Consider the following 25830-nt stretch of genomic DNA (forward strand, 5'->3'; position numbering starts at 1 on the left):
GAATTAATGCCTAGTCATTATCTTGTTTTTGGAGGCAAGTTACAAGACTCCAGTGCAATTAAACAACTCACTTTGCCCTCTCGATGAACTCTTCCCAACTAATTTGCATCAGTGTGAAATGCTATCAGAACGCCCCAGCACAGCAACTTTAAAATAGGTGTGTGATGTGCACTTTAATTCTGCAATAACGGGCTGAGTAATTAAGCAACACAGGAGCTGTTCCTTGGTAAAAATTGCTCCCTTATTTTCACTCTCCTCCCCTCTGAAAGCAGAAATGAGATAAAAGCTGCTGTGCTTTCCCAGGCACATCCTTCGCTCTCATCTCAAATGTGCCACAGAGAATTGCCTTTATCAGTCAGTCAGTGATGTCAAACTGAGCCTTTTTTTCCTCCTTGTTTGAAAAGGACCTAAGTGTTGCTGTGGTTTCCTCTGTACTTGCAGGCAGCAATTACAGCGAGAAGTGTGATGTGTTCAGCTGGGGGATCATTCTCTGGGAGGTGATCACTCGCAGGAAGCCCTTTGATGAAATTGGAGGACCGGCTTTTCGCATTATGTGGGCTGTGCACAACGGTGAGTCACAGTCTGGGTTTGTGCGTGTTCGGGGGCGGGAATGCAAAGTCCACGTCCAGCTGTCAGCCACTGTGAGTCCTGAGACGTGTCTGTTCAGCTAGGCCTGCTGGGAAACTGTCAAAGTAAAGCGCCTGGCAGAGGAGAGCAGCTAAAAGACATGTTGACCTGTGCAGCAATCCCTGCAGTTTATTCCAATGCAGAGATTGATGGAGGAGAATGCTAATGGGACACTAATAATACCAGGGGACAAGTTTAATATTTTTCACCACTGAATCCGCCTGCCTGAGTCATTACTGACTCGAGCAACAGGAGGCAGGGGGTTTGGAATGAATTTGCAGTGTTTCTTTTTCTTGTCTTGTGTGATGCCAAAAGTTATTTGTTCCTTTGACTGTGCATGAGCAATGACTTCATTTTCATTTTTTCATTAAGGCACAAGACCGCCTTTAATCAAGAATTTGCCCAAGCCTATTGAGAGTCTGATGACACGCTGCTGGTCTAAAGACCCCTCTCAGAGGCCTTCCATGGAGGAGATAGTGAAGATCATGACTCATCTAATGAAGGTGATCTGTTGTCTCATGCTGCTTACCATCTGTATAAGGCTTTTATTAAACTGGAGTGGATGAAACAATAAACCTGACCCTCTAGGGTTTCTCCAGTTGTTGCAGTTCCTATTGGCCGTTGGAGAAGTTCTCAACTAATTTTTTTGTCAATTACCTAACATACCATGCAAAAATGACAAAATTACTTTTTAACTACCAATGTATAAATGTGGTATTACAGCAGACATACAGCACACATATTCAAATAGGCCAAGTTTTGGTGAAAACAAACAGTAAAGAATGTGGCTAAAACCCTAGAGGGCTAAATCACAGAGAGTAGAATGAATGCCATCAGTACATTTTTAAAGCTACCTGCAGTGTATAGTCATATGGGAGCCATTAACCCATTATTAATGTATGTTATTAATGAACATTAAAAGTTTGAATTCAATATATCATCCCCTACATTTGTACCTCAAAAAATAACCACAGCTCAGTAGGAATGTTTTTAATTTCTCTTTTGCAGTACTTTCCAGGATTTGATGAACCACTGCAATATCCGTACCAGTATTCAGACGAGGGACAGAGCTCTGCTACCAGTACAGGTACAGGACTCATTATCACACTCTGAACAATACGTTTGTATTCCTGAACACATATAGTGTCTGGTTATCAGCACACCACAATGAAATGGTTCTCATTATGTTTAAAACTGCTGCTTACCTTTTTTTTCTCAGCAGAACTATTTTATTGAAAAATCTTTTTACTCATCTTTATTTTTTGTTCTACCAGCCAGTAGTTGTATCCTGTTTGGAACAAAAATGTCAGTTATTTTCTCTGCCTTCAGTAAAACAAGTAACACAGATTTCCTGGTAGTTTCACACCGTGTTCGCATAGCATGAGGGGCGTGTTAGCTGAGCAGCACAGCAGCTCTGGAGCTCCCTGGGTGTCGACACATGGAGCCGTTTAGAAAGCGCTCAGAGCCAAGTTCACCTGCTGTTTTGGTTCATGTAGGTGTAGCAGCGCAAAGCAGAATATAAACTGGAGGGTGTGTTGGATGATAAATACACTCCGCTAGTCACATCACGGCCTCGCCTCTCTGAAAACCAGCTGTGCTTGTCACAAACAATGATAACAAATGGGAACAGTGAGCCTCGATGTTAAGAAAGGTTGGGCCTTCTTTTGTTGAGTGTCGTTTTTCAAAAATGAGTAAATCCCATTAACGTGGCCATTGTTGCTCTGTAATACCTGCTCACTTAGCACTCTCCACCTTTGTTGCACAGATTTGAGGAAGCAATGAGTAACAGAAAACATTGTCCAAATAGCGTGTATCTGGATGAGTAGGCTGAGCTCCCTGCAGCTTGTCAAGAAATTTCTACGTGATTCTTTTTAAACTTTGTTTTGACATTTCGCTGAAAGCAAACACAGACATGAATCCCTTAAAATTGACATTTTGCTTAATTTTGCATGACCCATAGAGCCACATGGCCACATTAATGGGACATACACCTGTCCATACAACTGAAGGATTTTACAATGGCATCATTCCATTTAAAGGCCATTTTCATTTTTTGCTGTGCTGTTTTTGACATTTTTGCTCAGGTGCGTCCCTGAATTTCAATCCACTGAATGATTTTACAGTACAGGAGACAGAAAAACATAACAGCAAAAGGCTGTCACTTCATGAAGGCAAAGGACTTGAACCGAATTAGAAAAATATTTATGGCTGTTGGGACTTTTCCAGTTCATTTCAAATTTGTCTACATATTTTGTACTTTTTCTACAGCTAATTACTGTTATTTTCCACCAAATTTCCACAAAATTAACATCAGACTTAATAGAAATTCACCCCAGTTAAGAATGCATGAACCTGACTCCTTTCCTTTGTCTTTGGAAATGACAGGTTCGTATGTGGACTACACTGGCACCAGCACAAGCAACAAAAGTGATGCGAACATGGAGCACAGTGATTCTCAAGGGAGCAACGACACTATCAAGATTACGCCTCAGTTTGCACCTCATTTCAAGCCAAAGGTAAGGCCTTGTTCAAAGAACTGCTGCACACATAATCACATTGTTGGCTCTACTCCACAGGTACCCAGCAGTGTGTGTACATGGACATGAATATTTCTGTTATGAGTCTTATTCTGGTTTTAATGAAACTGGGGATAGGAGGTTTACATGGATCACAGGGCACTGGTTCTGTAAATCCCTGTATACATGATAAGTACTAGTATCCAGGTTATTACAGATTGCTACAGGCTGTTTTTTCTGTCAGCGTTATATAATCACCTGATTGAAATTCTTTGACCTCACAGTGATCATTTTGTGCAATGCTGTTTCTATTCTTCTGTATTAAAAACTTGAAACTTAAAAAGTTGAATGAAACTAATGGAAATGTCATATTTCTATTTCTACTTGTTTTTGACCATTTGCATCTCTTCTTCTGTTGTGGAATATTACCATTCTATTAATGTCACAAACTGTCTATGCCTTATGTTGAATATTCAGCTGATTTTAAATGACCATCTTATTGACCTTAATGTCATAGTTTCAGTTGCTCAGCCAAACCCCACAGTTCTGCTGTGGACATATGTTGGTTTTGGCCAAATGAAAAACTGATTTGTTGAATATACAGCAAAAAGATGACAGTCAAATGTAACAGTTCCGCTAATCTAAAATCAGAAGAGGCATGAATGAACAGAGAAAGACAAACTATAAATAGAAATTATTTGAATGACAATTAATGGTCAACCACAGCACAAAGTAGCAGTTTTGAAATGGCTAATGCACATGTTGGGAAAACAGTATCCTTTAACCCTTTACGCTTCAGTGCGTCGTAGGTGTACCGCCGGCGGTACACCTACTAATTTGCATAGGAATTTCAAGAATGTCCGACGGCTGCAAACACGATTATACAAACACTATACACCGATGGAAAGCTTAGATTCTCATGAATCCGCCGGTATAAACCACTTTCAGATGCGATTACTACAGCGGGTGAGAAAAACATTTGTCCGACAAAAACGAATATTCATCCATCCGTTCTCTATGCACGGCTTCAACGCACACAGCGCGACTCACATTTCCGGGTTCATTACTACACACAAAAAAAAAGATTCCACAAAAAACGGCCATAATCCAACCTTTTACATCCAGACGACACAAGCCAGTAAAACCAAAACATGTCCAAAACATGTCCTGAAGTCGTATAAAATCCCCGAATCGGTCATTTTCAAGGAAATGCACCTCGTGATGCCCGTCCAATATTCCCCGTATTTTTCGTAATTTTTTTTATTTAAAAATAGAATATTAGCGATTTTTTGTACTGAAAACGGCTGGAATTGACTGAAGCTTAAAGGGTTAACCTGTTTCCTACAGTCTTGAATAGGTCCGCATTTGCCATGCTTTGTCTAAATGACTATGTTTGTTTCACAGTTTAATTACCAAAAGGCTTGCTTCCTCTCGGGATGTGCATGATTAATAAACTAAATGTTGATACCCTTACTAATCCACACCAGAAATAGCAGCCGGCTTTACAAATTCTTGATAATTTATTAATGTACAACACCATTTAATCACAGCCTCTAAGATGCTACACAGCCACCTGCCACTAGACTGCAGCCACTCTCTCTATGTGAATGTTGTAAAACCGCAAGGCTTTCACAAGTTAATGGAGTATACTCACCCTAAATACATGGGTCCAGGGAGCAAAAGGATCACATTCAGATTGGAGCACAGCCAGGTTTTTGCTTACTTTTAGACATGCCAACTTGTCTAAATTTAATTAGTTTTAAGTCAACAGGGAAATTAGTTCCTATGAACGTCTTTTCATGACTCCAAACATAAGATGCTTTTCCTGCCACCACTGTTTGCTTTCACACTATAGTGCATTTCAAAAGCCCAATCCTGTCTGGGATACTCACATCCATGTGAAGACACTGACTCTCAAAGGGTCGAAAATGTGCTTCCAGTGACTGTCAAAGCTCCAGCAGGTTCCCTGTCTTTCCAGCAGAGAAACAGAGAGACTGACGGAGCTTCTCACAGCTGTTGAATCTCTTTGTTAAATCAGCTTTGTCTGTGTCCTCCTGACCCTCAAGTCCCACATTATATAGTCACGGGGTGTCACTTCCTACGGTTGTTGCTCCCATACTTCTCTAGTGCAGGATTTAAAAATGTTTGGAGTTAGACTTCTGATGTTCTTACCCGTGCAACGCTTACAGGCTTTCAGTTTGATCAGAGCTACTAATGTTTGTAGCAATGGTTACACTGTAGATGAAATCAGAGTAAAAAAAACTGCAATAGTTGAAAGGGATGTTAAAATTTTCTTTTGTTTTTTCAGGGAGACCCGTTGCGGACTCTGCCTCTGTCCAGAGGGGGCAGCGTTGAGAGTCTGCCAGCACGAACACAGTGCCTGGCATCCTCTGACAGCAAAAGAATGAGCGCTGACCTGTCAGAGCTGGAACCCAAGATGCCATTTGCACCTGCAGGTAATACCAGACATTACACAGCACAAAGCAACTCACGGAAAGCAGAATGAGCCACTTATCAAGGCATATTGGCATGATCATATGATTTTTTTAACGTCCTATTTAAGATGAAGAGTTGTACAGGAAAAGCCTGAAGTGTTAGTGTTGAGCCAAATCCTGTTGGAATGATGCCTCTGTAAGTCCACAAGAAGCTGCTCTCCTGGCACCTGAGTCAGTTTTTTCATGTGATTTCATCACTTTGAGTTGAAGATTGATTCCTCATATAAATATAACCACATACCCCTGAACACTGAGGCCTGTCAGAACCAGCTGTCAACTATTTTTCCTCCCTTAAAAGACAGAAAGCAGTGGACGCTCTTACCGCTGTCATGATGAAATTCAACCTCAGGAGCTCCCCACATGTAGTTTTGATTTAAATTTGAGTGTCTGTCAGGGTTTTTTTTGTACTTGTTCACCCTTTGATGTAGCTTTAATGACTTTGAGTTTCTGTGATTGAAGCATCGACACCCTCTGTCCTCAGACTGGCTTGTTGAACTTCATGTCTGAACAGCATTGGAGTTGAATGCCTGCTGGTATTTGTGCTGAGAAATGTCGCGCAGTGGCTGCTGTCAGTCTGCACAGTGTTCGCTGCATAGCTCCTGGAATGGACGGGTGCATGTTGCCCTTGCACGCACACCATATGCTCTGCATGTGTGTGGCCCACATTTCCAGTCCAGCTGTGGGCCCCCAGTCTGTCATAGTCTGCATGCTTGTTGTGTACGCAGCTGTATGTGTGTATGTGTGTTTTCGCAGCACCCCCCCAGTATAAGCGAGGCCACCGTAAAACCGCATCATTCGGAACCATTCTGGATGTCCCCAAGATCGTCGTCACAGGTATCACTGGACCACAGGGCTTCCTGGTGATCGGGTGGAGCTGTCTTGGCTGAGCCCGTGGGTTGCTGTCCTCTGACATAGCTCTCTCTTGTGTGTCACTTCATTTGAGACTCCTCACAGGAATGCAGACAATGTTCATTCCTGTTGAATTTTAAATTGGATGTGTAGCTGGGGGCAGGCGCTATTTAAAAAGCAGCATGTAATTGAGCTGGTCCTGGAGTAACACACATCAGAGTTGCCTCATGTCTCTTTGTTTTCTGTGATTTTTAGTTGGCAAGACCAGAACATGAGTTAATATTGGAGCTTTCTCATCTGTTATCACCTTTGTTGCCCAGTCTCTATTATCAAGTTAATCTTCTTCAGAAGGCGATGCTGCCGTTGTATCACCTAAAAGCAAACATTTAACACTCAAGCACATTGCAGCAGCTCAGTTGACACAGATGAGATAACTTTCCGAACTCATGGCCCTGTCCTCTTTGTCATCTACCTGGCTTGGCTGCAGCAGATCATTGGTAGCAGGAGTAAATCGGCACACCAGTTCTCTGCATTTGAGCTCGTCCTTGCCTTTCATGCATAGAGGACATTGAGAAAGCATGGCTATTTTTTTTTTCTTTCTCCTCTGTCGCTCTCTTTACATCCATTAACTTTGAAAAAGTCATTTTGATTAATTTCCCTCACATTGAGGGTCAGAGCTATTATTACAAGCAGAGATACGGATGAAAGGAATGGGGACAGCTCTGGATGTCAGAAAAGGCTTCTATTTTGAAGCCGTGTGAGACACATTGAATGAGTGGCTAATTTAATCCAGTGACTCAGGGAGTCAGCTGGTGCATGTTATTAAAGGTATGGCACTTATCATTGCATGAGCACACCTGGACAGAGGACCTTTTGCTCATAATTCCTGAGTTTAAAATAACTATGGTTGGGGAGGTATTGCCGTCATTTGTTCATTGCGGTACATTTTTGACACAGCAGGAAAGCAAAAGAAACACAGAAGACCACAGTGGCTCTCTTTTGTTTTGAAAATTTTAAATATGGCTTCTTTTAGTAGACATTTAGTAGACATTTCCTGGACAACAGCAGTTTGCACATTAAAAACCAGAGACAAGTTAAGTTGAGCAGGGCCAGCAAACAGTTTTAGCTGCTTCCAGTCTCCCCTGTCCGCTGTCTCTGTCACATCCTAATGTCAAGACTATACTCATCCAACAGAAACATTTGCGCAATTTGAACAAAGCTTGCGCATTTTCAGTTTTTGTTGACCTAGACGATAAGGTCAAAATTTTACTTGATAATTTTTATGGAGCTTGTGGTATCTTTCTGACATTATCGAGAAAAAATGGAAATGTACACGCTTTGTTTTCGCAAAATTTATAGCAGAGCTGTTGTATTGGATTGCAGCAGATTGCACAGGTATTCCTAATAGACTGCTAGATGATCTGTGTTCCTAATAACAGCTACACACTCCCTGTATGTGTTTCGGAATTAATGGGCTAGTCAGACTAGATGAGCGAACAAATATTCATTTTGTTCAATCTACATTATTCAACCCTCAAGGGGCAATTTTAGGAAGGTGAGTTTGCAAACACAAATGCACTTAACTCACTTAGCGATGTATTATAGAATCTAAAAATGCAAAATATCACAATCTTGACGAGTTTAAATACACAAGGATTAATGGCTAATCTGTAGCCGGCCAAAAACACAATGGGGCATGATGTCAAAAAGTGCAAGGTGCAATTTATCAATATAAACATAGCATGCATAATTTGTTTGCACTGCCTCACCTTTCCTTGTAGGTTTCACAGTTCAGAAATTATGTTCACCACATGCCAGACATAGACTAATGTAGGGAGCACTGGGCTACATGAGTTCATCAAAATGAAGAAAATCACATACTGGATAAAATGTTTTTCAGGAAATAAATGTACCTATACACCCCTGTCACAAAATTCAGGAAAAAAAGAAACGTAGTGCCTGCCTTGCGAGTCTATAATTGACTTCCAAATTTGTTACTTAATTTGTAACTGACTTTATTTGAGCTGCATGTATCTAGTTATTAAAGTGTCAGCTCAGTTCAGTTTCATGACAACAATGACAGATACAGAAAGTGAAGATCCTTTCTTAGTGCTTGTTTGTTTATGTGCGTGTCTCCCTTCATGTTTCATTTCTTCATTGTGCTCGCAGAAGCTTGTAGTCGGCCTAGACCAGATAAACCCAGCCATCTGTGTTAGTTTTGAAATATGAGTGGTGTGAAGCATTTAGCTTGATCAACCCCGTGTCATGTGAAGTTTGGGAAATACACACTATCAATGGAAAAGAAAACTTGAGCAGCCAAAAAACACATTTTAATTGGCTTAATTTTGCATTTGCTGTTATGGGACAATTGGGAACACTGATTTTGGTAATCTTCTCTAATAGTCTGCTTTATTTTCATTTTTATCTTCTGTAATCTGGAAACAGTGCATCATCAAATTCAAATCTCTTTGGTCATTACGGGGAATAATAAGGCTTCATTTACACTGCAAAATCTGACATTTTTCATCAAAGGAATTATATATTGTGTTCCAAGATAAACCACAATCATGCTCACAAAGTATTCAAATCCTGTGACGACAGTCATGTCTACGACATACAAACATTTTTTTGAAAAGTACAATTTTTATAACAGTGGAAAAAAAAACATTGATTTATTATGAACTTGCTTAGAAAAATGTCATATTCACTATATTTATATAGTTTCTCTACTACCTTAAGTCATACTCATGTCGAATGAGTTGATATTATTGTTTCTTTACTGCAGTTACTTCACAGGTGAGACCCCCATAGATGGTAGTTTTAACATGACGTTACTCTGGGCAACAGATGAAGGAGTGATGAGCGGGGAAAGCAGAACCTGTCAGCTCACATGAAGCCTTCAAAACCCAAACCAGCCAGTTAGTGCACCCTCATCACATAAACAGGCCCAGCGGCTGATGTGAATAGGTTTGGTCTGCGGTGTTGTGTGTATGGTTGTTGTGCACCGTCAGTGAGGTCGGGTGCTTTTAGTCTTGTGGTCACGTTCCAGCCACACCACAGCGAATGTTGACAGGCCAGGACGTAGAGGGGTAAATCAGTGCAGCTGTCCCCGTGTGGCTCTGTGGGCCTGGATCTACCTCAAGCCACAAGCAAACACGGGAATCAGTCCCCCACCACCACTACGCAAACTCCTCCGGGTCTCATTCTTTGTCCTGTCTGTCCTTATCCCTTGACCCCGTCCACAGCCACATGCGACCCTCAGAGACGCCGGTCCGTGCAGGATCTGCCAGGCATCGGCACAGAGTCCAGCCAGGTAAGACGCACGATGACTGACAGAATTTAAACAAGTGTAACATAAATTGCTGTTTGTTTTTTTTAACCTGAAAGACAACAGGTAGTTTATCAATGCTAAAATCGCAACCACTATGGTAGCTGTGCAACTGACACAGCTGCTCATAATATATGTGCTTGAGCTAAGGCTGGGAAGGAGATACCACATGAGGACCACTGCTCCTGTGATTGGGTTGCTCATGTTTTTACCGACAGTTTTGTGATGGTAGTAGAGATTGTTGATCACTCACAGCATTACATTAAAGTGAAAGAATCTAGAAACAATAGTAAACTTTCTACTCACTGCACACCTTCTGTCACAGTGAAAGAAAACAGCGACCCCACAGTAGCAGCCTCCTGTTATCTACTGAGATGAGATAAAATAAAAGCTACATGGATGTATGTCAAGGTTAAAAAGTGGGGACTGAAAAAGCTGAAAGAAAAAATGTGACCATTGTTGCTGTGGCCAGTATATAGTAGTTAGCCCTCTGAACCCCAAAACCCACCAGTGGCCTCAAAAGGAATGTTATCTTTATAGAAATCACCCAAATTATACCGTTTCTGTAAACTGTAAAAACAGGGGGATTCGTCACATTTTCAACTTTCTTACTTTTCTTGAACTGCTCCTCTGTGATGTGCTGTGCTAAAGGAAAACTGAATCTAAGCATATTTCATCCAAATAGCTTTATTTCGACAGTCTCATTTAAAATTTGGCATAAAAAGAAACCATTTTCACTAAATACATTTGATTTTTTTAAAAATATGCTTATGACTGACTGAGCTGTGATGAACAGTCACATGACAAAAATCATAATCTTTTTAGTTGGAAAAAAAATGTCTTTATCCAGAGCACATAGGAGGCAAGCATAGTAATGCAAGGACAATACAATGCTAAACTGTATGTTTTTTTCAGTATTGGTAACACCTGTGGGCACTAAAAATGCTGACCATATTGGTTCCCAGTTTTCAATGAAAGAAATTATATTTAGTATTTTCCTTTTATTTGTATGGCCATACAACTTATGCTGCACATAAGACATTTGATTTCCATGTGCTTCCACTTATAAATGTGCTGGTTCTGTAAAGGTTGAGGACTTTATATTGCAGGGAAAATGTGTTCAATGCTATGAAAATGCTTTGAAGCTCAGAGTGGTAATACATGGAGATCGTGTATGATACATCTGTCTGGGGTTATGGTAATTTAATGTATGCATTAAACCCTTTGCTATAATTGAAATCTAAATCTAGATTGTATCTGTAACAGGACTAACTTTTATCTTTTACATTAAAAACAAACCGCCATTACAATCAGACAATAGCTGGGACACAACACAAACACACACTTTCTGAACAAGTGACCAGCCAAGCATACAGCACTGAAAATGCTAATTTGCATCATTTTCCAGGGCTAGATGGCTAATTAGCTTGTCAGCTGTGGCAACAAGAGCAGCTGTTGTCATTTGTCAGTTTAGACACTAAATGTTGTCACTTTTACTCCTTAATGTCGCAGCTAACCAGCACTGTCTGCTCTAAGCTTCTAAAGCTATCGTTAGAAGAAGTTTGTTGTTCGTCGAGTATATGCTGGATCACCCACTCAGGAACTTAGAGGCTTGGAAGTTAAGGAGCATTTCTGATACATATCCAAAGAGCTTATTCCCTTTGAGTAATAAATAACAAAACAACTATAAATTGCTCTGACAGTGATACTAGAAAACTTGGCAATTTCCATTTGACGGGAAAATCATTTAACATGAAAGCCAATAAATATACATGACCTGAAACAGGCCGTTTTCTTGTTTAATGTGAGATAAATGATGCACAAATAATCGTGAGATAACGCTTTATCTTCTAGAAAGTCTAAATAATAAGCTGAACTCCGGCATAACCCTGCCACAGGGGTTTGTTTCTGCTCTTCTAATGCTCTGTATGTTTTTCTTCTGAGCTCTCATCAGTCCCTTCCTCCTCTGAAGCCTCGATGATTTACTGACGCCGTCTTTCAAAAGCATTTCACGCATTCTTTGTCAAGTGAGAGGAATCCTTGGGGAGAAAGTGTCATAAAATATGACATGTGTTTGATAAGGCAGCTTCAGGAAGATGAAGACATTAGTGTAGGAAGAATCCGGTGCGCCCCTCCTCAAACACAAACACAGCTTCAAATAAGCTCCTTAGCTTGCAGCGTTTCTGCTGGTTTCCCAAACGTTTGTCTCCATTTGTTTAGCAGAAAACCCACACCTCTGTGCAGGCAAAAGTTCATTTAGAGTTCCCCACGAAGGCTTTGTACAAAAATACTGAGGTGCTGTACAGTCAGTGGGATCGACCTCACATCTAGAGTTCAGAGTCTAAATATTACATGTTGTTATCATTAGATTAACCCCTGATGTGATGCTACTACTTTAAACCAAATAATCATGCTGCATTTTACATTGTTGGTCCAGCAAACAAACATTTTAATCGTATCTTACTGATATTAATCAAGGTATCAGTCATTTGGACTAATACACATCAGAAAATTGTAAATATGTCCTATATCCAAGATGGTGTGTGGGGTTTCTGGCCAAAATCCCAAATACAGCGGTCCCTCACCATATCGTGGTTCACTTTTTGCGGTCTCACAGTATCACAGATTTTCTGCTATACTGCAGGATTTTGCAGTATATAGGTATTTTTTATAAATTCATTTTTGTGGCAAGCTGCATTGAAGGACAACAGTAGAGAAAGGATATCTGCCTTGTATGCGCTTCACAACTGGCAGATGCTTTTATTTTGAGTTGAAATGTGGCAGGAAGTCGTCAAACACACGACAATATGACACTTAACCAAACTAACTAGGCTTACTTAACCACAAAAACACAATGAAACATAAATACTATTCACACTAATGCTAACGCAAACCACAATAATGACATTTACTCCCCAAACTCCCATGATGCATTGCAGTAAAACAGTTCAGTCATAGCGACCGGCTCTGTGATCGCTACATTATTTTTTAGTATTTTTGCAGTAAAGTAAGCATTTTCTATCCTAAAAAATTGAAAACAATTTTTAAAAAAGATAAGTAAAACATCTTAAAAGAATATTTATTCAAAATAAAATGCATAATGTACAGTACTGAGCTCTGATTGGGTCAGCGACCGTTGAATCAGTCTCCTATAGATACCTGATCGCTCTGTGATAGATGAAGGACCACTGTACATTTTTAATATATTTTTTAAATGACACAAATGAAGACTGCATACAGTAATTTTGAGCCTCATTTTCTGTTTTAATTATCAATGGATTTTCTGTCTGTCTTCTTGCAGGGGAGCAGGAACAGCAGCCGGTCCTCCAGTCCCAGTGTGAGGATGATGCCACCTGATAAGACCAGCAGCAGAGGCTACTTCTCTCCTGATGACCCCACAGGTACTCAGGGCTGCATTTCCACAAAGCTGGTCCAGTTACAGTAGTGTGTATGAAAAAAAACAACACAACTGAATGTTAAAGGGAAGTTTACGATCAATAGGTATAGAGTGTATTATTCCATTTCTCTTCATAAGCTCAGTTAAAAACCAGGCAAACCCTAGCTTCTGTTGCTGCAGAAGATAAGTTCTACAACCTTGTAAACACTAAGTAGCACATTAGTGTAGCTACAGTTGCAGCTTTTCTCTCTGTCAGTCTTCACAGCAGGGTGTCTGCAGGTCTTAGAAAAGTCTTTAAAGGCTTTATTAAGTCAGTCAGACTTAAGAAGGTGTTGAAGGAATTTCATTGAACTTTGGCTTACATAGCCACAAAGGTGTTCATGCCTGCATATGTTGTGAGCGTATACTGTATAGAACGTCGGCTGATGTGACAGCTCTCCAGAGGTTTCACTGAAGTATGGCAGAACTGATAGTGTCGTGTTGTGCTGGTGATGTCATTTGCTTCCAAAGTCTGTCGTATTATGTACTCGTATATCTATACTGTACTATATATACCAGCATCAGGTGATTTAGTAAGATGCTGGGCTACAAGGTGCAGCTAGCAGCCTCAGTGAACCTTAGTGTTGGTTCTCCAAGACTGTGCTAAAGGGATAAGCTCTGTTATTCCCAAAGACATTCCCTAATTTGTTTGTTCTGGTGATCTGGGGCCTACAAAGGCCATTGCATGTGATTTGCATCATCCATACTCAGTGAGCCCTTGTGCCCTGTCGTTCAGAAACATACAGAAACCCCCACACTATAACAGAATCCCTGGATTCCCCCTCACTGCAGGTAGCAAGGGTTCAGGTATTCACTTAAAGTTGCCTGTATACACACGTGGACGAAATTGTTGGTACCCCTCAGTTAAAGACGGAAAAACCCACAATTCTCACTGAAATCACTTGAAACTCACAAAAGTAACAATAAATAAAAATTTATTGAAAATTAAATAATCAAAAACAGCCATTACTTTTGAATTGTTGATTAACATAATTATTTAAAAAAAACAAACTAATGAAACAGGCCTGGACAAAAATGATGGTACCTCTATAAAAGATTGAAAACTATTTGACCAGAGTGACATGATTAACTCAGGTGTGTCATTTAATTGACATCACAGGTGTTTCCAAACTCATAATCAGTCAGTCTGCCTATTTAAAGGGAGACAAGTAGTCACCCTGCTGTTTGGTGAAAAGGTGTGTACCACACTGAACATGGACAACAGAAAGCGAAGGAGAGAATTGTCCCAGGACATCTGAAAAAAAATTATAGACAAACATCTTAAAGGTAAAGGCTATAAGAGCATCTCTAAACAGCTTGAAGTTCCTGTGACAACAGTGGCTCATATTATTCAGAAGTTCAAGACCCACGGGACAGTAGCCAACCTCCCTGGACGTGGCCGCAAGAGGAAAATTGATGACAAATTGAAGCGACGGATCGTTGGAATTGTATCCAAAGAGCCCAGAGCAACCTCCAAAGAAATTAAAGGTGAACTCCAAGGCCAAGGTACATCAGTGTCAGATCGCACCATTCGTCGTTGTTTGAGCCAAAGTGGACTTCATGGGAGACGACCAAGGAGGACACCACTGCTGAAAAAAACTCATAAAAAAGCCAGACTGGAATTTGCAAAAATGCATGTTGACAAGCCACAAAGCTTCTGGGAGAATGTCCTTTGGACAGATGAGACCAAACTGGAGCTTTTTGGTAAGGCACATCAACTCTATGTTCATAGACTCAAAAACCAAGCATACGAAGAAAAGAACACTGTCCCTACGGTGAAACATGGAGGAGGCTCAGTAATGTTTTGGGGCTGCTTTGCTGCATCTGGCACAGGGTGTCTTGAAAGTGTGCAAGGTACGATGAAATCTGAAGACTATCAAGGCATTCTGGAGAGAAATGTGCTGCCTAGTGTCAGAAAGCTTGGTCTCAGTCGCAGGTCATGGGTCTTCCAACAGGACAACGATCCAAAACACACAGCCAAAAACACCCAAGAATGGCTGAGAGAAAAGCGTTGGACTATTCTAAAGTGGCCTTCTATGAGCCCAGATCTGAATCCCATTGAACATATGTGGAAGGAGCTGAAACATGCCATTTGGAGAAGACACCCATCAAACCTGAGACAACTGGAGCTGTTTGCTCATGAGGAGTGGGCCAAAATACCTGTTGACAGCTGCAGAACGCTCATTGACAAATACAGAAATCGCTTAATTGCAGTGATTGCCTCAAAAGGTTGTGCAACAAAATATTAAGTTATGGTACCATCATTTTTGTCCAGCCCTATTTCATTAGTTTGTTTTTTTCAATAATTATGTTAATCAACAATTCAAAAGTGATGGCTGATTTTGATTATTTAATTTTCAATAAATTTTTATTTATTGTTACTTTTGTGAGTTTCAAGTGATTTCAGTGAGAATTGTGGGTTTTTTCTTCTTTAACTGAGGGGTACCAACAATTTTGTCCACGTGTGTATATACACACAAAATTATGCATGCAGGAGGTTATTTAGTAATTCTTGTGTCACTAGGAAGCAAGCTAATAAACTATAGCAGCGCAAAGTGTCAACTTTATCAAAAGCTTTCTAACTTATTCACCTATTTCCTGCTGCTCATGTGGGTTCGGTTTATGTTAATGGATTCTACTACAAAAAAAAATGATGCATTGTAACAGTCAATGAACCATAAAAAATGTGATATTCAGATTTTGAAAAAAACTAAAATGAAGTGTGTGAATGCTGCAGAAATCCTCCATTCATCCATGTTACTGCAGTACAGTGTTTTGACTCGGTTTACACCCTGATCCTCAGTCAGTGTGGTGAAGTTGCACGAAGTTTCAAAAGAAAAGTTGACACCTGAAAGAATTCTGAAAGCACATCTGTTGTATTTACCAGTTACAACAAAATATCACCAGTATACACAAGGTATAAACTAAATGTGTAAAAACTACTATCAAATTCATCCTATTTTACATAAAGCAATACATCCACTAATTAAGTAGTTGTGAAGTTGTATGCAGTGATTTGTAACTCATTATTAGACTGTTGTTGTTGTGTCAGGAAATAGAGGACAGTTGAATTAAATGCTGCAGAAGGTCTCTCCTCCAGCAGCAGGAAAACCCAAGATTCCTATACACTATCCATTGGCCTTATTCACTTTATAAACACACATTTCAGTCCTGAGGCCTTCATGAGGCAAAATTCATATGGACAGACCTGCTTGTTCTGTGTCGAAGGATCTCACTAAGAAAAATGATGAGTGTTATCAGTCAAGAGCGCATCTGGATAGCTAGAGAAGGCCGAATCGATTGTGCAGTCGCTTGATTTCACTCACTTTTTAGTGAGGAAAAGCTTCACTTAAAGTCCATATTTCTGCATTATAACTTCTGCACACGTTTGCAGACTCTCTCCACCTGAAAAGTCTCTGCAGGCGGTCTAGATCAAGTAGTTTGGTCAGCATCACAGTTCAACTTATAGTATTTACTTTGTCCAAAATGAACTGACTAATCTGCACCAGTCTCCTTTAAAGCAGATGAGGTGGAAAGGCCTCCTTCTTTCTCACCACAAAGGGTCCATGTTACAGGTTTCGTGGTTAAAAAAACAAAGGTGGAATTTTACACCTCAGTTGACTGATAGATTAAATCGGGCCGCTCCCATTAGTCCCCCTTTAAACACAGTGACTGTAGCAGCATCAGTGTTGCTCCAGTCAGATGCTGTAAATCTGTCCGGCTGTTTATAGACACTGTGTGTAGCGCTGGTCAGTGATTTACAGCTCTGAAGAGCCGCTCAGGAATATTGTTTCTGAACTGTGTTGTCCCATGACAGTCAGACAAAAACAAGCAGCCTTTGATCTTTTTTCTTCTCTTTTCTCAGACACCAACGGCTCAGACAACTCCATTCCCATGGCTTATCTCACCCTGGATCACCAGCTGCAGGTACAACATCCAATCAGCCGTCAGCACACAAAGCACTGCCGTACAAACACTCTGTTGTTTAGTTTGAATATTGTCAGGTATAAGCTTCACTGAATCAGCTGCAGCTCATCTCTTTGCTTTGCCAATACAAACTCCATCATGTAGGGATTATCCCTGAAAACATGCTGCTACATAAACAGTGCATTGTGAATATATATATACAGCTGACATAAATACATGAACAGAACGTTTTCTAAGTCAGGTAAGAACAGCTTGTGCGTTTATTTCCAGCCGCTGGCTCCTTGTCCCAACTCCAAAGAGTCCATGGCTGTGTTCGAGCAGCACTGCAAGATGGCACAAGAATACCTGAAAGTACAAACAGAAATCGCCCTGCTGATCCAGAGGAAGTAAGTCCAGTTGGTTGTTTTGTGTTTAGAAGGGATTGGGTTGGTGTGTGGATTTGAGTCACTTAAATTTAAGGGCACTGCAGCCCCGGGGGAATGTTTTCTTAAATGCGTGGTTTGTCTCGTGGTGAAACTAAAGCAGCTTCACATGACAAAGATGTTTTAATGTGGAGATGTGAGAGTATGGAAAGCCGCCCAAAAGCAATGACCAAAGTTAACAGACGAGGCATCATGAGCTGAAAAATACAAGCTGGAGGAACTGTTTTTGGCTGGAAAGCTCAGTATTTTGTTAGTCAAGTATTTGAGGATAAACATCCAAAATCAGAGAAAAAACCAACATGCTGGCTAATAGCCCTCATATTTAGACCAGAGGTAAGACAGCTGGTTGTCCTCTGTCCATCTGCAGTTCACTTTTTCAAAATCTAATATCCATAAATAATAATAATCAGCTTTAAGTTTGAATAGGGCTACGACTCAACATGACAATCCATTGATTAGTTGTTTTTCTTATTTTAGACTGGGTGAAAATGATGGATAGTCTGACAAGATGTCAACAGTGATTGATGTCTGATGGATCTTTAGGCTGCTTGACTGATAGGCAGCTGTATTTGCACTGCAGGATCTTCCCTCAAGTTTTCTTTTTTGACTAAGAATTTATATATATATCATTTTGGCCCAAGTTAAATTATTGTTATCTCTGCAACATTTAAAAAAGGAAAAAACAACACAGTTTGCAGTTTTCCACAATGCACTCAATTATACAGTGTTTCCTGATGACATTTTTTGAGTGGCCATACCATGAGCCATACAAAGTAATAACCACTAAACAATGTTAGTAAAACTTAGAGTGAGTGAATTTAATAGTCATGTTTTATTCCTAAAGATGTATTCTTGTCAGTAGTGGCAGTATATTTCAGATGAACTAAATATTGTTTTTAGGGCAGCAACAGCTGTTTGCAGCAGGGGAATCACTACTTAGCTCAGTTATATTCCACTGAAAATTACTGTACAATAAATTGTATCAGCCAAGAATTTGCAAAACTGTAGGATAGATACCAAACTCCAGTACATAAAAACAGCTTTTATTCAGGCTTTTTCATGCACTATCAGTCTGAAAAGCACGCTGTCTTTGAATTAAATGGTGGATGGGAGACTTTTCTACAAGTTTAACCTTATTACACAGGTGGCATCACTAATTGCTGTCATTGGTTTTTTACGTGCAACAGTTACTTAAACATTCCTACTTGTATACCAAATGTTAATTAAAGAAACTGCCGTTGGTTATAAATTGAACAAAGGCATTAAAAACCTGCAGAAAATCCACAGTTTACGATTCCTCCTGCAGCTTCCACAGCGTCTTAAGATGCTCTTAGCGGCTTATGAGTTTTTGTGCTTTCATTCTTCGGTTACAATGCCTTTGGGAGACACCTCTTAAACCTAAGAAGGCTCTTAAGATGGATTTTACAATTATCTGAGCTTTTGGGGAACAGGGTTGGTGAAGGAGGGAGCGTGTTACCACCTTCATTCCAGCAACAATGTGGAAATCAGTGCGTGCTTGTTTAACATTGCTTGGAGGTTAAATAATAAATCAGTAAATAATGAAATGATCCCAGTTTAACACAAACATCGTCCCTGTGTGGTTGGCATCAGTGTAAAAGCCAGGAAAGCTATGTCGAGCTAATGCCTTAAGATTGTAATTAAAGCGACTAAAAACGGTGTTAACGTCCTCTTTGTCTGTGCAGGAAGGAGCTCATCGCCGAGCTGGACCAAGACGAGAAGGACCAGCAGAACACGTCCCGTCTGGTGCAGGAGCACAAAAAGCTGCTGGAGGAGAACAAGAGTCTGTCCACATACTACCAGAAGTGCAAAAAACAGCTGGAGCTGATCCGAGTGCAGCAACAGAAGCGACAGGGCACGTCGTGATGAGGCAGAGACAGATGAACTGCTACCACCCCTCCTCCTCCTCCTGTTCCTCCTCCTCACCCTCACACCTGCACTGTAACACTACCCCCTCTCCTGCTCTGCACACAAACACACACACACACACCCTGCTGCCAGTCCAGCTTTGTAAAGAGACCTGCATTCTACTGTGTCCTGCATGTTGCACTGTAGACCCGGCAGGAAGACCTCGAGTCTTCTGTACAGATATTTGCACATCCTCACAGTGTCTTCTGTGACCGCAGACCAAACAATCACTGCTCCCCCCATCCTGACGAGCCCTCGCCCCCCTCAGGATGGACCAGGGTGGACGGCGTCCTCGGTGTGTTTCTCAGTGTTTGCTCTCAGGGCCTCTGGGCTGCCCGGTCATGTGTGTGTTTGCACTCCTCAGCGGCTGACAGCCACGCCGGCCTCCTCAGAATGTGAAAAACGAAGGCGAAGGCTTTCCAGCGAAACAAACAAACAAAAAAAACAGTGCAAATCGTATGCAGAATTGTGAGAGGCAATGAAATCTCTGCAGTGTGTGCGTGGACTCCCCATCATGCAAAACACACCTCCCCTCCTTTGAAATCAACATATTTATCTCCACCCTTTTCCCCCCTTTTTTTTCTAATCGTAAGCATGAGCCCTTCCACAGACCCCCGGTCAGAAGTCAGCAGAAGGAAGAGCTCGGGGTTTGTGTTCACGGTTTGCTCCTCATGCTCATAAAAAGGAAAGAAAAAAAGCTTCCAGAGCAAACACAAGGAGCTGTGGATTCCCTTTTCATTTGACCTCAGTATTGTTTTTGCGTGTCGATGTTTTTGTCTTTTCTATTCAGTAGTTCACCTTGTATGATAGCTTGTGTCATTTTTGCGTTAGGATATATTTTATCTGATCTGGGAATGCCCTTATGGACAAAATAGAGGAGGCTACAGCTCCCTATACAGTATCTAGTTTGGTTTTAGTTCACATGTTGCCTTAGAAGTTGCCTGCATTTTAAGTGCTTGTTTTATGTGACATTTAGTAGGGATAAAAGTTAAAAAAAAGAGATATTTTTAATGTACTGGACATGAATGAAAATGTTTCTGCAGATTAGGGAGAAGGATGTGTGTCATTGAGCTGATAATGTAAATGTCTCCCACCAGCTTTACATCCAAGACTATGACATGTACTTTTTTTTTTTTTCTCGTGGTGTCTCATATCCCTTGAGTATTTTTGCACAATCACTTTGTTTAGTCTGGTCATGTACAAGATTTTATTTCTCATTTAAGCAATTCTGTTCTTAGAAGTGAAAGACTTGACGAGTCTTGCTTTTAAAAGTCACCAGTCACGGGTTTGATTGACCACACACATACTGACACACACAAACCGCTGTTTAGAAGTGTTCCCTAAGAAGTCGGGGAAGGAGGTACAGTATAAGACAGTGAGCAAGGCATTACGAAATAAACTAAATGGTGAAAAAGATGTCGCCGTTTGTGTTGTGATGCATTCCCAGTGTGCTTCCAGCAGTTTTTACTTCAATAGGTGAAGTATTGAGTGCGTTTGTGTATCAAGCTAGCACAATGTAGCATCAAGCTAACACAATGTAGCATTAGAACACAGGAGTGATGGTTGCTGGAAATGTTCCTCTGTACCCCTATGGAGATGATCCATTAAAAATCAACCATTTCCAGCTACAATAGTCATTTACCACATTAACAATGTCTAGACTGGATTTCTGATTCATTTAATGCTACCTTCATTGAAAGAAAAAAGGCTTTTCTTTCAAAAATGACAGTTTTGAGTAACCACAAAAATTTGAACAGGAATGTAAATGTGTTCAAATGTGCACCATTTTATTTTTGAAGTGGCATAGGTGATATAATAATTATCCCAAAAGGTAAAATTGTGTTAGGTTAAAATAATAAATACAGTACATGACCTATTATAAACGGTGTCTGATACAGAAATAGGAAGATTATGGCTCAGAAGTAGCAAGTATTGAGAATTCTGCAACTAAGTGAAAGAATTTATAGTAACAGACAATAAACCCTGGATGAGCTTCACTTTATAAAAATCTAAACCGAGCTTTTGCAATTTCTTAATTCCATTAGTTTGGACCGGGTATTAGCTTGTTGTAGTGATTGTTTACATACCTGGGAATGAAATATGCTGTTTATTATTTGATCTGATCTCAGTGTGCAGATTAGTTTAGCTGACATGAAAGGGAAGTGTTTAATTTTTTGTGTTTTTAATAAATCTGAAAAACATTTTTTTTTTGCTTTTGAGTGTAGATTAATGGAAAAAAAAAAAAACAGTTTCCATGATTTTAAAATGCAAAGTGTTCCAAAAGTGTATTGGTCTTACTATCTGAGGCAATTGCAAGTTATCCACCTACAGATTTCTGGTAAATACCAGGTGTAAATTCAACCAAAGCATTGAATCTACCGCCCTCGTGCTGAACAGAAACAGCTCTGACACGACACAATCGAGCTCAGATGAGATATTGGAACAAATTCACTCACAGGATTACATGCACACTAAACACACAGGAGGAAAACGGTGTTCAAAAGCTGCTATGCTCACGTTTATGTAGACTTGTCATTTATATCATCTCAACAGTCGAATTAGAAAGAGCTGGTATGTGGAGGCTGTGCTGTAACATGAATAATGTCTTAAGCAATGCTAACGTGCTGATGCAAAGCAGGTGTAATGCTTACTGAGGCCACCATTTGTTTAGCCTCTAGCATGCTAACATTTGCCAACACAAACTACAGAAAAGGCTGATGGGGGAGGGTGTTAGTTTGCAGGTATTATCCGAGTAATAAAATAAAAATGATAAAAGTCAGGGAGTCTGTGGAAATGACTTCCTGGGTACCATCAGCTCCACCTTAAGCATCTGCAACAGGAAAATTCAGCCTTATTTGTATGTGTGAGTAAATGATACTTAGATAAGTTTAACACTCAATGCAGTGTTTTTACTTGCTAAGAATTTTTTGTGTTTACAGTATGCAGTTAGTACTGTTACTTGAATAAAGGATCGTATACCTCTTCCACCTTTAAGATCTACAATGGAAAAACAAACGGCATGCAAATGTCCTTCTTTTCTGCTTGTGAGGAAAGATTAAAAATGTGATTTCTGTTGTGGTTAGAACAGTGTTAGATTTAGCCAGTTGTGCACATGAAGTTTTTTTTTAACTGTTTTAACTGGTGACAGATTCTCAACCACTGAATCAGGTGTGAACTTTAAAGGACAACGATCAGATACAGTGCCTATAAAAAGTGCTCACCCCCCTTGGATGTTTCACCCTTTTGTTGCTTTTATACATGAAACCATGGCCAGTATAATTTGGCTTTTTTGACTAGAAATTACAGGGGCGAAAAAATACCAAATTGAAATCTGATTTTTACAAAACTCATATCAATTAATTAAAAATATATAAGGTAAAGTAAATGACTGCATGAAGATTCACTCCCTTTGGAGTGACTGACCTAATTCAACAGAGGTGCAGTTAGTTGATGCAAGCAGTGTCATAATTAGTGAAATGGGGATCACCTGAATGCAGTTGATCTGTGTCAAGTCATTGTAGTATGAAGACACCTGCATCTGGAAGGTCCAGTCTCTGGTTCATCAGTATTCCTGCTACAGTTGCAACATGAAGACAAAAAGAACACTCCAAGCATGTCAGAGAAACCATCATTGAAAAGCATATGCCAGGAGATGACTACAAAAAGATTTCTAACTTGCTGGATATCCCACGGAGTTCAGTTAAACCCATCATTAAGAAACTGAAGGAGTACGGCACTTGTTGAAATCTGTCTCGAGCTGGTCATCGTCACGAACTGAATGACTGGTGAGGGAGGCCACCAAGACACCTACAACCACTTTGAAGGCACTTAAAGCTTCAGTGGTTCAGACGGGAGAGACTGTAAAACAACTTTTCAAGTTCTTCACCAGTCAAAGCCGTATGGAAGAGTGGCAAAGAAAAAGCCACTGCTGAAAAAAGCTCATATGAAATCTCATCTGGAATTCACCCAGAGGTGTGTGGGAGACTCCACGGTCAACTGGAAGAAGGTTCTTTGGTCTGATGAGGTAAGACGCTATGTTTGGTAACACTAAACATTGAACATCACAACAAACACATCTCCACTGTGAAGCATGGTGGTGGCAGCATCATGATGTGGGGGTGCTTCTCGGCAGGGGAAGGGAACATGAATGCTTAAAACTATTGCCTAATCCTGGAGGATAATCTGACTCAGTCCGACCTGGGAGAAGATTTATTCACCAGCAAGACAAATCCACAAGCATACAGCAAAAGCTCCACAGAAATGGTTCAAAGACATCAAGGTGAATGCTCTGGAGTGGCCAGATCTCAATCCGGTCGAGAATTTGTGGCTGGACTTGAAAAGAGCTGTTCACTCTCGATGCCAGAGCGACCGGACAGAGCTTAAGCTGAGGAAGAATTCAGAAAAATTACAGCGTTACATGTACAACTCTGAGACATATCCGCTCAGTGCTGTGATTGCAGCCAAAAGTGCATCTACTAAATACTGACCTGATTTGGGGGGGAATACTTACCCAGTCATTGAATATATCTCATATATTTGAAATCAGTTGACATGAATCTCTTTTCACTTTGATATAAAGATATTTTTTGTTTGTTGTTTTTTGCAAATTCTTGTCAAAGTCCATGATTTCACGAATAAAAGGATCACACACCCGAGTGGGGTGAATCATCTTTAGAGACATTGTAGTGTGACCAAAACTCAGACACTCCTTTGATCAGTGACTATAAAATTCCATCTAATGATGCAGCTTTATTCAAAAGACACAAAGCCACAGGTGACAAGAAAACAAGAATAAGCTGTAAATTAAAGCCATAGAGAGACACTTGAATGTCCACAATTTGTTGTCATAAGAAATCATTTCAGACAGCTCTGGATGGACTTATCCAACAACATGATCCTGTCTCTGAAAATGTGTGCCAACCTCACCGAGCCTTTCAGGAATGGTGCAACTAAAGTCCACGAGCATCGACGACCTCATGTGTTTCAGTCATTTCCAGTACTGTGCGCACATGCTGCATTCTCATTTTTTGTACAATACAGTTTGGTCACCCAGCACTGACTCTAGAAGACGCATCATTCTCAGGACCTGGAAGACGTCTGCTCTTCCTGCTTTCCACGACCGCCTGTGACAGGATGTCTATAGGATGCGTGATGTACTGTCATGGTATATAATCCGGTTATAAAAGCAAGCTGTAATGATGAGGGGGAAGCATGTTGATTTCCCTGAGGGAGCTACTCCTCAGAAAAGCAATCGCACATCTTGCTGCTGGTCTCGAGAGCATGTAAAACACTGAAGTTTGATCAAACATTTGGCGAGACTGAAGCTGCCGTCCATACAGTGCTAATTAGCCTCCAGCGAGAGGCTAAATGTCACTGAGAACTCATTGTTTGGTGCATGTGAACAACATTTGAAGTTTTACATGGCATGTATATTGAAATTTAGATTTGTTGTAATATGCCATGCAGACTATAATCACTTATTACCTATGCTGATGCATTACCAGAGAGAAGTCATTTTTTGAGATAATTGCCAGAAGTAAATTGGATTATTCCAGCACCCCCATGACATCAGAGAGAGGAATTTTATGTGCCTCCCCAAAACATATAATTTTACAGATTTTTTTGTACTTCATTGAAGTTTTTTTTTCAGTTTTGAAATACCCCAAAAAATCAATAAAAATTACAAAACTAGTGTATTGTAAAATACCATTGCAAACCTGTTAACATAAAATTTGCATTTTTATTTAAAGAAAATAAATTTTTTAACATAAACTAAAGTTAAATATTTCCTTTTTTATATGGATTGTTAAATTCAAGTTAAATATTGCAACTATATGTATATTTTTAAATGAGTCATTAGTGATAATTAACAGAAAACTGTAACTGTATTATATATGCAAGTTTTCACAACAGAAATAACTGATAAACATAAAATAATAAACATAAAAAATCCTAAAGAATACACATGATCTCATGAATTAAGACAAGAAAATATATTTTAATTATAGAACATTTCTGCAATTTTATGACATGGTTATTTCTATTTTTAGCAGAATATTACTTTTTTTTAAAACAATTTTTCTTTTTCTTTAGTGAAATAGGGTTCTAAAAGCTTCACGGTTTGAACCTGTACTTTTTTTTTTCAAATTTAAAGAAACATAATACCCCAAGACAATGCAGTAAACTTCTCCAAATTATATGTAGCTTCATACTGGCTATAAATGGTATGAATTTGAAACTGAAGATGCTTCAAACCAGATTGTGACAGCAGCCAGACTTATTTCTCATCAGCTGCAGATGAAAA

The 25830-nt window shown here is 40.0% G+C and overlaps 1 protein-coding gene across 3 annotated transcripts in view; it reads left to right on the forward strand.

The window, feature by feature from the left end:
* map3k7 (mitogen-activated protein kinase kinase kinase 7) overlaps window positions 1-20942 on the forward strand; it is a 29735-nt gene extending 8793 nt beyond the window's left edge. For 2 of the 3 annotated variants that reach the window (XM_051936630.1, XM_051936629.1), the window contains exons 8-18: window positions 446-570; window positions 1000-1130; window positions 1636-1714; window positions 3013-3143; window positions 5452-5599; window positions 6392-6472; window positions 9733-9800; window positions 13117-13216; window positions 17117-17178; window positions 17449-17564; window positions 19304-20942. In XM_051936630.1, the coding sequence (XP_051792590.1) occupies window positions 446-570; window positions 1000-1130; window positions 1636-1714; window positions 3013-3143; window positions 5452-5599; window positions 6392-6472; window positions 9733-9800; window positions 13117-13216; window positions 17117-17178; window positions 17449-17564; window positions 19304-19484 (1222 nt within the window). In that variant the 3' untranslated portion in view covers window positions 19485-20942. The remainder of the gene's footprint in view (window positions 1-445; window positions 571-999; window positions 1131-1635; window positions 1715-3012; window positions 3144-5451; window positions 5600-6391; window positions 6473-9732; window positions 9801-13116; window positions 13217-17116; window positions 17179-17448; window positions 17565-19303) is intronic. The other variant, XM_051936631.1, reaches the window with a different exon arrangement.
* The last annotated feature ends 4888 nt before the right edge of the window (window positions 20943-25830 follow it).

This window comes from Acanthochromis polyacanthus, chromosome 16 (genome assembly GCF_021347895.1).
Source record: "Acanthochromis polyacanthus isolate Apoly-LR-REF ecotype Palm Island chromosome 16, KAUST_Apoly_ChrSc, whole genome shotgun sequence".
In the NCBI taxonomy this organism is placed as follows: domain Eukaryota; kingdom Metazoa; phylum Chordata; class Actinopteri; family Pomacentridae; genus Acanthochromis; species Acanthochromis polyacanthus.